The sequence below is a fragment of the Microcaecilia unicolor genome, chromosome 8 (genome assembly GCF_901765095.1).
Source record: "Microcaecilia unicolor chromosome 8, aMicUni1.1, whole genome shotgun sequence".
Taxonomy (NCBI): Eukaryota; Metazoa; Chordata; class Amphibia; order Gymnophiona; family Siphonopidae; genus Microcaecilia; species Microcaecilia unicolor.
This window is the reverse complement of record NC_044038.1, coordinates 61,193,014-61,205,674: the sequence shown is the minus strand read 5'-3', so window position 1 is coordinate 61,205,674 and position 12,661 is coordinate 61,193,014. Positions and strand designations below refer to the sequence as shown.

Genomic DNA, 12,661 nt, shown 5'->3' with positions numbered 1-12,661 from the left:
CAGTGCTGTCGGCAGCTGTTTGTAGATCGTAATCAACAGCTACATAGTGATAAAACTCCTCTTCAGAAACACCGGCTGGGATGTCAATAGCCTGTTCATCTGACACATTTGCAACAGCTGCATCTGTTTCGTCCCTCTCCACATCCTTAACAAAGCTTGCCTGCTTTTAGCAGTTCACAATGGTTGCCTGTGTAACATGATTCCAGGCTTCTTTCTGCATATGTAGGGAATCCAACAGTGATAGATTAAGAGCCAGTTCAACAACACATTTATCCTTGCCAGTCTGGTCATCCATAACGCTCATCAGATGACCTACCACAGGACCACCCATGGCTACACCACTGGTTCATGTATGTGACACACTGCACTAAAATTCACAGCTGAAATCATGCCTAAATATATCATTGTTTGACTGTAAGTTTAGCATGAATTTGCCTACTCCATAAAAACTGTATTTAACACATCACTCCCAGATTTCTCATGTATACAACAAAACAAATATATATTCAAGTTCTGGTGCAACCTCAGTAACAGCAACACAAAATCCCTCCACTGCCGGATACTGTGAAGCAACAGAAAAACCTGCAAATATGCTACTCAGAAACTATGTAGCAGACCTGCAACATTTTCAGTTGGGACTTGAGGCAGCAGTTATTGATGGGGGTAGTGGGGAAGCTGAAATAGGGCCCAGTTATGGGAATTTTAAGAACCCAACTCTCAAGATTTCTGGTCTCTCCAGCTTGCAGGCACTGATAGTTGTAAGAAAACACAGGCTTGAGGTCTACACCAAATTTTTTGTGACAAACCTTCCACCTCTTGAGGACACATCAGTGTGTCCTGAGACACTGGTTGAAAACCACTGCTATAAAATAAACAACTTCTCCACCTCCAAACGCAAATGAGCTGTTATAAAATTACCCTTGTATCATTAAAAATGGGAAGAGTAATCTGAACAGTCAACATAATTTCAGGGTACCTTACAAAATGGGACTGTATTCTAATTAGAAATAAAAGCAATGCATACCTTTACCTTTGAATGACAGAATGAATCTCACTCTTAGGCCACGTTACATTGGCTATGATTTCAGTGTCATACATTTTCTGCTAGCAGTCTTCTTATTTGCTTTCTGCTAAAGAAAGCTTCCATCAGAGGTTCATAGCATGAATATGGACATTGGAAAAGCCACTGCTTGCCCCGGGATTGGTAGCATAGAATTTTGCTACTTACTGGGTTCTACCAGGTACTTGTGACCTGGATTGGCTACTGTTGGAAGCAGGATACTGAGCTAGATGGGCCATTGGTCTGACCAGTATGGCTATTCATATGTTCAAAATACACTTGAAAGTTCTCTGCCATCAGGTCTCTGGTTGTAGGTGGCAGTGTTTTGGCCTTTTGCTGCCATATTCTCTTGATCTCTGGTTGCATCTAATAGTACCTGGTGATGTCCTTTGGTGCTTATTATCAAAGCACATAGACTTAACAAAGTTACGTGAAAAGGTATTTTTGAAAGAAACATCCTAGTTATGATATGGACGTCTTTGCAAAACTGCGAAATCCAGGGGCAGGGAAAACCGTATTTTCGAAAAAAGATGGACGTCCATCTTTCGTTTAGAAAATACCGTCAGAGATGTCCAAATCCTTAAATTTGGACGTCCCTAGATGTGGACGTCCTTGCATTTGGACGTTTCTGACTTTCAGTGATTTTCGAAACCAAAGACGTCCATGTCAAAAACGTCCAAATGCAAGCCATTTGGACGTGGGAGGAGCCAGCATTTGAAGTGCACTGGTCCCCCTGACATGCCAGGACACCAACCGGGCACCCTAGGAGGCACTGCAGTGGACTTCATAAAATGCTCCCAGGAACATAGCTCCCTTACCTTATGTGTTGAGCCCCCCCAAAACCCACTACCCACAACTGTACACCACTACCACAGGCCTTACGGGTGAAGGGGGGCACCTATATATGGGTACAGTGGGGTTGTGGTGGGCTTTGGAGAGTTCGCTGTTTCCTTCACAAACGTAACAGGTAGGGGGGGGGGGGGGTATGGGCCTGGGTCTGCCTGTCTGAAGTGCACTGCAATACCCACTAAAACTGTTCCAGGGACCTGTATGCGCTGTCATAGACCTGAGTATGACATCTGATGCTGGCACGAAAAAATGTTAAACATGTTTTTTGAGGGTGGGAGGGGGTTAGTGACCACTGGGGGTGTAAAAGGAGGTCATTCCTGATTTCCTCCGGTGGTCATATGGTCATTTTGGGCACATTTTTGTGCCTTATTCGTAAAAAAAAGGTGTCCGGGTGAAAACGTCCAAGTGTTCGTCAGGGACGTCCTTGCTTTTTTCGATTATGAGTCAAAGATGTCCAAGTCCTGCCTTCGCTAAGCCTCCGACACGCCCCCTTGAAATTTGGACGTCCTTGCAACAGACTGCAGTTAGAGACGTCCAAAATCGGGTTTCGATTATACCAATTTGTCCATCTTTCGCTTTATGTCGAAAAATGGACATCCTTCTCTTTCAAAAATGAGTTGATAGTAAACTATGCAACTTTATAAGTCTATGTGCTTTGAAAATGAGCCTCTATGTCTCCTAATCACTTGGTACAGATACTTCTGTATTGGAAATGCTTCTTTTACCTACTATATTTTAAGTTTCAACATTTTATTGATGATATTTCAATGGAACTATATCAAACAATATGGGTATACAAAGAGTCAAATATCAAAACCTATCAAATAAACACAGTATGACAGAATCAGTCATCAAACTTCTTACAGTTTTATTCCCCCACCCCTACTTGAAATCCTCCCCCACTCTTTATTTCAAATTTATTAATGAAATAACAAGACATCAAAAGAAGAAAAATAACAAACCGTACAGAGAGATTAGTTTCTGATAGCCCCGATCACGATCAAACCAAGTACAGTCATACCTCCAACTAGAGCTTCCACCCCCGCTCTCCCTTCCCAATACACAAAGAACTACAACAATCCAATTAAGGGGAAACAGTAAAACTGCAGTAGACTCTTCTATCCTCTGCCAGGTGTATACATATAATTCAAAATCAAGCTTCTTGCCATCTGTGTGAGAGACTGTAAATATGGATCCCATACAGAAGGCACTGGTGTACCTACTACTTTTATCGCACACTAGTGGAAATGAGAATGTCTAGTCTTCTTGTGCTGAGCATGTTATCAGTGTGAATCAGCAGTCTTGTACTAATGGATTTTTACTGGATTCTATCAGCATGCAAGGAACCATTTAAAAATTCACTGGCAACCAAACTAAAATAAACTTCTTCCCAAACTTTTTACTGGATGTGAAGTTCTGTAATTTATAGTTTGGTATATATTTTTTTTCTTTGTTACAGACACTGCTTTCTCAGTGGGAAAATTGTGACTGATGTGCTGCACACAGTTTGTCAATACAGGGTTGAACGGTAGACAAACTTACACGCATTTCCCTGTCAATGTCAAAAAGTATGGACCTATTTTTAGACTCTATTTTAAGAGTTGAAAAGGCAGTCTCACATAGGTATGAAGTAGAAAATAGAATTAAAATATATAAAGCTCTATTTGAGATTACAGGGTACTCATTTTTCAGAGAAGTCCAGAATGAATCAAAAGAGGAATCAAGGAATCTCAATTTTAACCTGGTATCTAAAGACATGTCAAATAACTCTTCTTTCTCTGTGGAAATCAGGTCTGATGCTATGCTGATATTTTGTTCTCCAGATGCTCCAAATGGTGATATTACCCATGCTATTCCAGTGGTTGAAACAGATGGGAAGTATTTTTTCAAATCCTGTTGAAGAGTTGACAAGTGATCAGTGATCAACATTTTTAACTGAACTTTTTGTCCAGCTGAGCAAAGGCATTCATTGCAGATGGAAAATTGGATACATCACCAGTTTCTACTGCCGATATCCACATGGCAATCTTTTTTGAAAAACTATTCATTTTATCACTTGCTGAGATTACATTTTCTTTTTGTGCCCTGCATAACTGGCATTCAAAGAACTGAGTTTCTGGAAAACATCAGCAAGATAGGCCAATTCAGTACACCATAGTGTGTCGTTCAATTTATCTGAAAACTCTGGTTTCTCTATTTCAAACTATTGGTGTAGCTCTTTTTAAGTTCCAGGACACAATTCAGTATTTTGCTTCTTGAAACACACCAGATTTCAGTATGCAACAACAAAATTTTGTGACCTGCACCCATTTCTTCACACACTTTTTCAAACAATCGGTATTTCATTGGGTGAGATTTGAAGTAGCTGATCATGTTGATGACTGTTTTCCTCCATCCGTGCTTTTCACCATGAGTGTTTCCCAATGTAATAAACATTGTGTTGTAATTAAAGATGGGTTTTCTTTTTTTGCAAGGCTGAAAAATCCTTTCATTTGCCCTGCCATAGCTGTTGCACCATCAGAACAAATCGAAACACAGACATTCAATGCAAATCATTTTCTTGAAAGTATGTGTTTACCGCACCAACAATATCAGCATCAGTTGTTCTAGTTTGGAGCTATCGACAAAACAAAAACAGCTCAATAATTTCAGGCCCTTCATCAAATTTTACAAAGTGTATTAATTGAGATTTTCCCCATATATCAGTGCTTTCATCTAATTGTAAGGCAAACATTTTGCTTGCCTTCAATTTGTCTTTAATATTACTTTCAATATTTTACATTTCACCGATTCTTCGATGGAGTATGTCATTTGACAAAGGCACCTTTGACATTTCTTCCACTGCTGCAGAACCAAACATCACTTAGACGATTTCTTTGTATGCTGGTAGAATCAGTTCCTCCCATACAGTTTCAGGATGCCTGTTGGTGGGCCTGTGGTAGTAGAGGTACCTTTGCTCACATCTGGTGGACTTGTCCAATGGTTGTGAGGTTTTGGGACCTGGTATTTGCTTTGATATCTGATATCATTGGGTTGGCTCTCCAGAAGTCTATGGGTTGTGCTCTTTTACATATCAAGCCACAGGAGCTTCTGGAGAAGTTTGCTCATTTAGTTTTCTATATTGCCATCGCAGTTCGTGGCAGTGTCTTGGAAACAGCTCTTTCTGCCATCCTGTTTGCAATTCTTAGCTAAAGTAGACTTTCTTTGCAGGATGTCTCACCTAACAGTGCTGTGTTGTAATCGCTTGTTCCATTTTATCCGAGACCGAGACCCTTATGTTAAATGGCAAGATCATACAACTGTTTGAGTTATAATGTTTACTGACCGCTTTCCCCATAGCTGGTTTTGTTAGTTTTCTCTGTGGGGGATGTTTTTCTTGGACTTGTGTTGTTGGATGTTATTGTATTTTCTATGAACAAGTGTTAAAAATATTTGACAAAAAATAGAATCAGTTCCTCCCCAATATTATGTGCTTTATGTTGTTTGTCTGCTATTATCTTTGAAACTTTGTATGATGCTAAAAGAGCTTTCTCAGATATTTTCAAACTTTTTTGCATCGTCGAAGATCTTTTTAGTGAGGAAAGGAGATGAAAAAAGTAGCCTACTGGCTTCTGTGCAATATGCCCATGGTTCTGCTCTAAATGTCTCATAAGTTTATTTGGCACCATCGATTGACTTGACAGAGTCATGCCATATACAGGATATTGTGGAGTGGGGTGGGGTGGGGTGGGATGGGATTGTTGTCCTCACCGGTCCAAGTAAACCTGAAATGCAAATAATCTTCATTATGTTTACAAGAATGTTCTTTGCCCATTTTTGATCTGGGATGTGTGATAGCATCACTAACAGAAATGTTCACACCAGCACAGATATTCAGAACTAGAGTACTTGCACTGCTTGTGCTTGGATCTTCAAGTGTGGCTTTCTTGTTAATAACAAATCTATCCACGGAAGTTATAAACTGTAACTCTAAGAACAGAAGTAACTGAATAAGGTGGTTAAGAAATATTCTAACTTAGGTCCTTCTCCCTGCCAAGGGTCAAAAAACTATATTAACATTTTTCTCTTAGTCCTACAATTAGGCCACTAGGGTGGGAAGGGGATTATACCCATTCAATTGCACCTCTTTCCTCCTCCATTACTTTTAGTCCAGCGTCTCTTTCATTCCCCCCTCCCCATTGCAGCCCCTATCCCTCTCCCTCATTTCTCCTCCCCCCTCCTATCTATCCTTCTCCCTTGTTTCTCTCCTGTCCGTTGCAGCATCTATCCCTCTCCCTAGTTTTTCCCCTCCCACTGCAGCATCTATCCTTCTCCCTCTCCCTCGTTCCGTCCTGAATGCAGCATCTATCCCTCTCCCTTGTCCACTCCCCCCCCCCCATGCGTCTATCCCTTTCGCCCCTCCCTGCAGTCCCTCTAATTTGATTAGGTTGCCGCTGGTAGCACAGCAGCATACTAACTAAAACAGTTCGCTTCGGAGCTTCGGCCGTGACAGCCCTTCCTTATGATGCGTCCCACCCTTGGCAGAAGCAGAAGCTGCGTCACAGGTGGCAGAACACGTCACAAGGAATGCCGTCAGGCCAAAGCAAGCTGTTTTAGTTAGTATGATGCAGGCATGATCTAAATCAAATTAGAGGGACCGCAGGGAGGGAGTGAGAGGGATAGATGCTGCATCGGGGGGTGGGGGGATGAGAGAAGTAATGAAGTACTGGTACTTTTGGGAGCTAAGCCTCCCCAAGCCTCTTATACCAAGCACCTATGGTGCCTAATTTTACGCAACCTGTACAGAATTATCCCCTATACCTCTAAAATAAGGTTAAACAGAATTTCCCACCTCTGTGTGACAGCTTGATTGGATACTGCGAACACACGCTTCACAGATAAAAAGAATCTGTAATGAAATTAATTTTTTAAAAAACAACAAAAGCAAAAAGACATTTACCAGAACTTCCTTGATTGCGATCCTCATCACTTTTTCTGTCTCATTTATCTCCAAGGGTCTGGCAATAGCTGCTGTTCTCACTTCCTACGTAAATAAGACATTAAAAAACAATCATTCATGTAGGAAACAAATGACGATTCTTTGACTTTCACATATCTACAGAACTAAAAAAGACATTGATTACTATAAATTGTATCCCAACAGAATACAACTAATATTTATGCATTAGCTTTTCCAAAGTGAGACACTCAGTGTTTGGAAGAATGTTGAATATTTCACAAGCAGATTGAAAATGATCATTTTACGTTCATTATTTATTTATCAGTTTAAATAACTTGAAGTTTTAAGACATTTTGGTGCCTTGCAGACATTTTCAGGCTTTCAATCTGAAAAAAAAAGACTGAGCTCAGAGTGAAAAACAGGAGACATATCCTTTCTGCAATTATGGTCTTTGAACAATAAAAGGTACCAGAAGATGCCAGAGTGACATTATAGTGATAGTATCAAAGTTACTGTTAGTTTGTAGCACACTTTATTTTTTAATGTTTTACCACTGGGAACTGTACTGAAACCACAGTCATGTCACATGCACTGCCACACAGCTATTAGATGCTAAAGCTTAGTAACTTCTGACTCTAGATTTCACTGTGTAACCTAAGCACTGTAAAGTTTTATGTCTAGGGCTTCTTTAGTTAGGTGCTCACAATTTGTAAATTTAGGTGTTTATTGTCCAGTTAATTAGGAGTTCTTTCACAGCATAAAAATCTGTGTTTTCACAGTGCAGAAACCATTCTGAGGAGTTGTCAGAGTGGACCCCCCCCCCCCACACACACACACACACAAAATCAGTGTGGTCCATTGCAGATAAGGCAAGTGGTAAAAGTACAGTAATGAGACCCTGTTAGAAGTTGATGGTGTCATTTTGAACTCGAGGCTGGAAGGACACTACCTGGGATTTGGAAGGCAGGCCCACGGGGGCTAAAGGGATGTTGAGTTTGTGTGTGTGGGGGGGAGGATAATACTCCTGCCCCCCTTAATAAAGGGGCTGGGATAAAGTATCAGGCAGCAGCTGGAAATATAACACTGCTTAGGAGGTTGATTGTAAGCAGCATTAATCTTGTACCACAGGAATAACATACAGACCTCACAGATTTTAGACTTCAAAACAAGAGAACTAGTCTAAGCTAACTTTTAAAACTTATTATGTTTCTTGATACTAACAAAAACTGGCTTATCTCCCAAATTACAAAATATACCTGATTAAAGATCAGTGAAAGAATGTTTTTACACTGTCATACTCTCTGGAGTTAAGAGATATTAAGATCTTAAAAGCATGAGTCTAAATCCCTCAATGCCTGCAAATTCACTAAACTAGTAGCCATCTGTTCCCACTTTAAAAACTAATAAACTAAAAACAAACTGCAGAATAGAGAGAAAACAGTTTTGTACCAGATGTTTTCAACATATGCTATTTTAATTGTGCCATACTTTTTACATGAAATAGGAAACATAGGGGATAAAAGGAAATAGCGATGATGATAAAAAAGTGATAGGCAGAATAGAAATAATTTAAATAAAGAGAAAGGCCATGCATTCCTTTCAATCAGCTTCATATTCTGCATACCGTATTTTTAATTGATACATCATGGTTAAGTTAGACTGGTATTACCTTGTGTTGATTATTTTACTGACTGTTAAAAAGGGAATATTTTTCGGTAGTCTTTTCCAATAAGTAACATTTAAGCCCTTTAACATATATATTAGGAAAGAAAGCATCATACTGTCTGCATTGCTGCAAAGATTTTGCACCAATTTTCAAGGTGAAAATATACACATATTTACATTTTGAAAATTGCCAGAAGAAGTAACTACAGACACTTGTACCTCTCTTATGGATAATTTTTCCAGCCAACCACCACATGTTTTGTCAGTATAAACCTATATTGTACTGCTTCAATCTCTACCCTAACACCCTTATCCCCTCACCGAATGCCCCCAGTCCAGTGCAGATAAAAAGTACAGTGTGGTGGAACAACATGCATGCTTTTATCAATATATAGGATGGGCAATTTTCAAGTTCACTGTTTTACCTGTGGAAATGGTTTTGAAAATTGCCCTCCTTGACTTTGACATGATCACTACAGAATGAATATTTAATACGATCTCTCACTATGAATGTATTCACATATTCTAAAAATGTCAAATACATGTCTTGGTTTTTGGCTCTACATTTTAATGTAAACTGCCTAGAAACTTATGAGTCAGGCGGTCTAGAAATCCAATGTAATGTAATAATGTCCATTATTTTACTTGTGCCCACAAATTTACATTAAGGAAAATGCCTATTAAAATGAGGTGCAACAATGAGCAAAGGTTTCCTGCTTATCTTGAAGCTCAGTGAATACAGCACTGGGTAAGTACAAAGCAATCAGGAGTCAGATGGGCCAAGTATAAACCAGTGTAGATAAATCAAGGCTGACAGCTAAGTGAAAAAAAACAGAGGTGGGAGGGTCTTTTACTAAAGCTTATCTCGAGTTATAAGCAGCAGGGCCCTGCTGCAGATAACTCAAGCTAAGCTTTAGTAAAAGACTCCCAGACAACACTGCCTACAAGTCATGCAATCTTGAGAACTATCAGGCCTGCCTGACTCATCCATGTCCACAGCTCCAAGGGTTGACATTTTAATGATTGAACTGTACATGGGCCAGACATCGGGCTCCCCTGGTGCTGATGAGGATGACACAGAATCCTCATGTATCCTTGGTGTCGGATCTGATACAGATTGGTCTCAGGGCCTGCTACTAGTGCCTGACGTTGAGGGGAGGAGGAGATCTCCTTGATGTTGATGCACTCCCAAGTGTTGGACCCAGCTATCAGGGTCAGTGCTTCAGATGCTGATGTTAATGGCCTGGACTCTGAAGAGCCAAAAAGTTCCTTCTGACGGGCCTGACATGCTTTCTGTGTTCTTTTCTGTATTTGTAAACAAAGAACACAGTCATGGTGAGGCCCCAGACACCCCCACACACAAAATGTGTTTGTGGGTCTTCTGGGGCATGTCAAAAAGAACAGCGGCTAAATCAAAAGTCTCAATGATGAGGCCAAAAAAGGCCTTACCTCAAATTGAGCTTGATGCTCCAGCCTAATAGGGACTTGGGAGCTGCAAAAAAAGAAAGAAACTTTAAAAAGTGCCAAAAAAGGCTAACAGTATAAAAAGGAGGGAGGAAAAAAAAATAAAACTATGAGGGGAAAATATCAAAATGCCCCACACAGGAAAGCACAAACTTTTGAAAAAGAAGCACTAAGGGGGAGATCCATTAGACACAACCTCCCTGCTCCGCGGAAAAACTAGACTGATGGGTCCGTGCTTGTGTGTCGGGCAGGAAGGAACTCGCACATGTGCAGTGGGACCACTGCCAAAAGCCTCTTAAAGATATAGTGTGCTGGGCAGCATCTGCACCGGGCTCCACTGAGATGACGTCACCCAAATGTAAGGATACATCTGCCCTGATTGTCTTCGGAGAAAAGTTAAGGAAAAGATTTTGTCCTCGGAGAAAAGTTAAGGAAAGGATTTTCTGTGCTTTTATATCAAAAGTCCAATAAACTAAGGAAAATTCTCTGGTTTTTCTAAATCCTTTCCAATTATGTATCACCCTTTTTAGAGAAAATGTGCCATTGTTAGAGATTCTTTCTACTCAGTAGAGTGACAGGAACAAGGACATTAATGCAACTACTTTAAGCTTTTTGCATAAGAACCTCTCTCTTCCAGAAGGTAATGCCATCCTGCATTTGCAGAATGAAAAGTCATCAAAAAAGGCTGCTTAGTAAGATATTGCCAATGCCAAGAGCCACTAGAACCCCTCTTATGTTTATGCTGTAAAATAATTAATGGCGTGTGTTAGTCCTACCATTAGTTCACAGTGTTCCCAAATGAATGAAGCTGTTCAGGTCAGCACTCATTGAAGTACTCTGCAGAGCTATATAATCTATTTTTTCAAATTAGATGAGAACATTAGAGAATGAACAGCAGCCTACTGGCTCCACACAAAAGATTGTACCACTGACTAAAGCAGCAGCTCTCTGACTAAACTAGTAGGAGAAACCTGCCTAATCTAGCCTGGTTGTTCATATCCACTCCCTTATCATTCTATCCTCTTACACAAGGGTTCAAATACCTTTGAAACACATTATTTCCTGGAATGAACTCCAGGTATCCAGCTAGGGGCAATTCTATAACTGGGTGCCCAAACTTTGGTACCTAGAGGCATCACACCAAGTGTTAATTCTATGTCAGCATCTGGCACCCAGATTCTATTGTAAAATACTGGCATAATTATCCATCTATGTGCTTACATTTAGGCGTGCCCACTTATGCCATGTCAATAGCAGACGCAAATGGGTATGCATAAATACGGCACTTTAGTGCATCATCTTCAGTATAAGTTACGCACGTAAATGTTGGACCTGCCCATGCACTTCCCCTGTTCACGCTCCCTTGCATTTACACACTACGTTGCACGCTAAAATGATAGAATACCACTTAGGGCCAGATTCCATATAAGGTGCTTACAAAATCCGTGCGATAAACATTTCCGCCTAAGCGTATTCTGTAAGTGACGCCTAGATTTAGACACAGTATATAGAATACGCTTTGTTGATTTGCTAGTGCCCCAACTTGACATTTCGTTCTTTAGATTGTAAGCTCCTTTGAGCAGGGACCTTTTTGTTTATTTTGTACAGCGCTGCGTAACCCTAGTAGCGCTCTAGAAATGTTAAGTAGTAGTAAAACTGTGAGCCTCCATTTACACCAAAGAAAAAGTGGCTTACATCCGTGCGTAGATTTACACACACTGCACCATATTCTGTAACATGTGTAAAGTTGGGAATGCCCAAGGAACGCCCATTTCCCTTCCCATAGCCATGCCCCTTTTGAACTGCACGCATTAAAATTTGAGCGCAGTTCATTACAGAATATGCTTAGTGAGTTGTGTTTGTAAATTCTAATTATTGCCAATTAGTGTCACGTCTGTGGTCGTGACCACCCTCAGACTTACCCTATTTCTGGGAATCAGTGTCTGTGCTGGTTTCTGTCTACTTCTGAGTTGGCTCTGTTTCTGTCTCTGGGTGCTGACCCAGCATGGCGCTGATTGCCTCAGTATACTGCACCTGTGTGGGTTTAACCTCTCTGTGCTTCAGTATACTGTTCCTGAGTTAGCTCTATCTCTGTCTTTGTGGGCTGGCTGCTCTAATGGCTTCACTACTCTACACTTGTGTGCATTGGGCCTCTCTGTACTTCAGTGGGCTGTTCCTGAGGTAGCTCTGTCTCAGGCTGAGTGGGCTGGCTGCTTCCAGCCTGACACTAATTACCTCAATAGACTACACCTGTGTGGGTTAGGTCTCTCTGGGCTTCTCTATGCTCCTTGCCTGTGGCCTGAAGGGGTGACCTCATCTGTCAGGGCCTTCTTAAGGAACTGGTGTTCTGGTCTTCAGTGCCTTTGCATTGCCAATGCCTACGCAGTGCCTTAGGTCCCAAGGTTAGTGTGCTGTTTGCACAGTTAGCTTTCCTTGTCTTTTCTTGTGGGCTTCCAGCCCTTCTGCTTTGCTAGTTACTAATCACCTATGGGCCTTGCCTTCTGGCTCAGGGTATTTTGCTCGTAGGCTTTCTGCCTAGTCTATTACTTACCTGTGGGCTTCTTGCTTTCATGCTCTGGGTATTATTGCTCTGTGGGCTTTTAGCCCTTCTGTGTCTATTGTTCTGTGGGCTTCCAGCCTTTCTGTGCCCCGCGAGACCTGACAATTAGTGCGTGTCATTATCA

The 12,661-nt window shown here is 41.0% G+C and overlaps 1 protein-coding gene across 1 annotated transcript in view; it reads right to left on the bottom strand.

Annotated features, from left to right (window-relative positions):
* Window positions 1-12,661, bottom strand: part of CLUAP1 (clusterin associated protein 1) — a 150,123-nt gene that overhangs the window by 83,900 nt on the left and 53,562 nt on the right. The window contains exon 6 of the mRNA XM_030213087.1: window positions 6,849-6,932. Within this exon, the coding sequence (XP_030068947.1) occupies window positions 6,849-6,932 (84 nt within the window). The remainder of the gene's footprint in view (window positions 1-6,848; window positions 6,933-12,661) is intronic.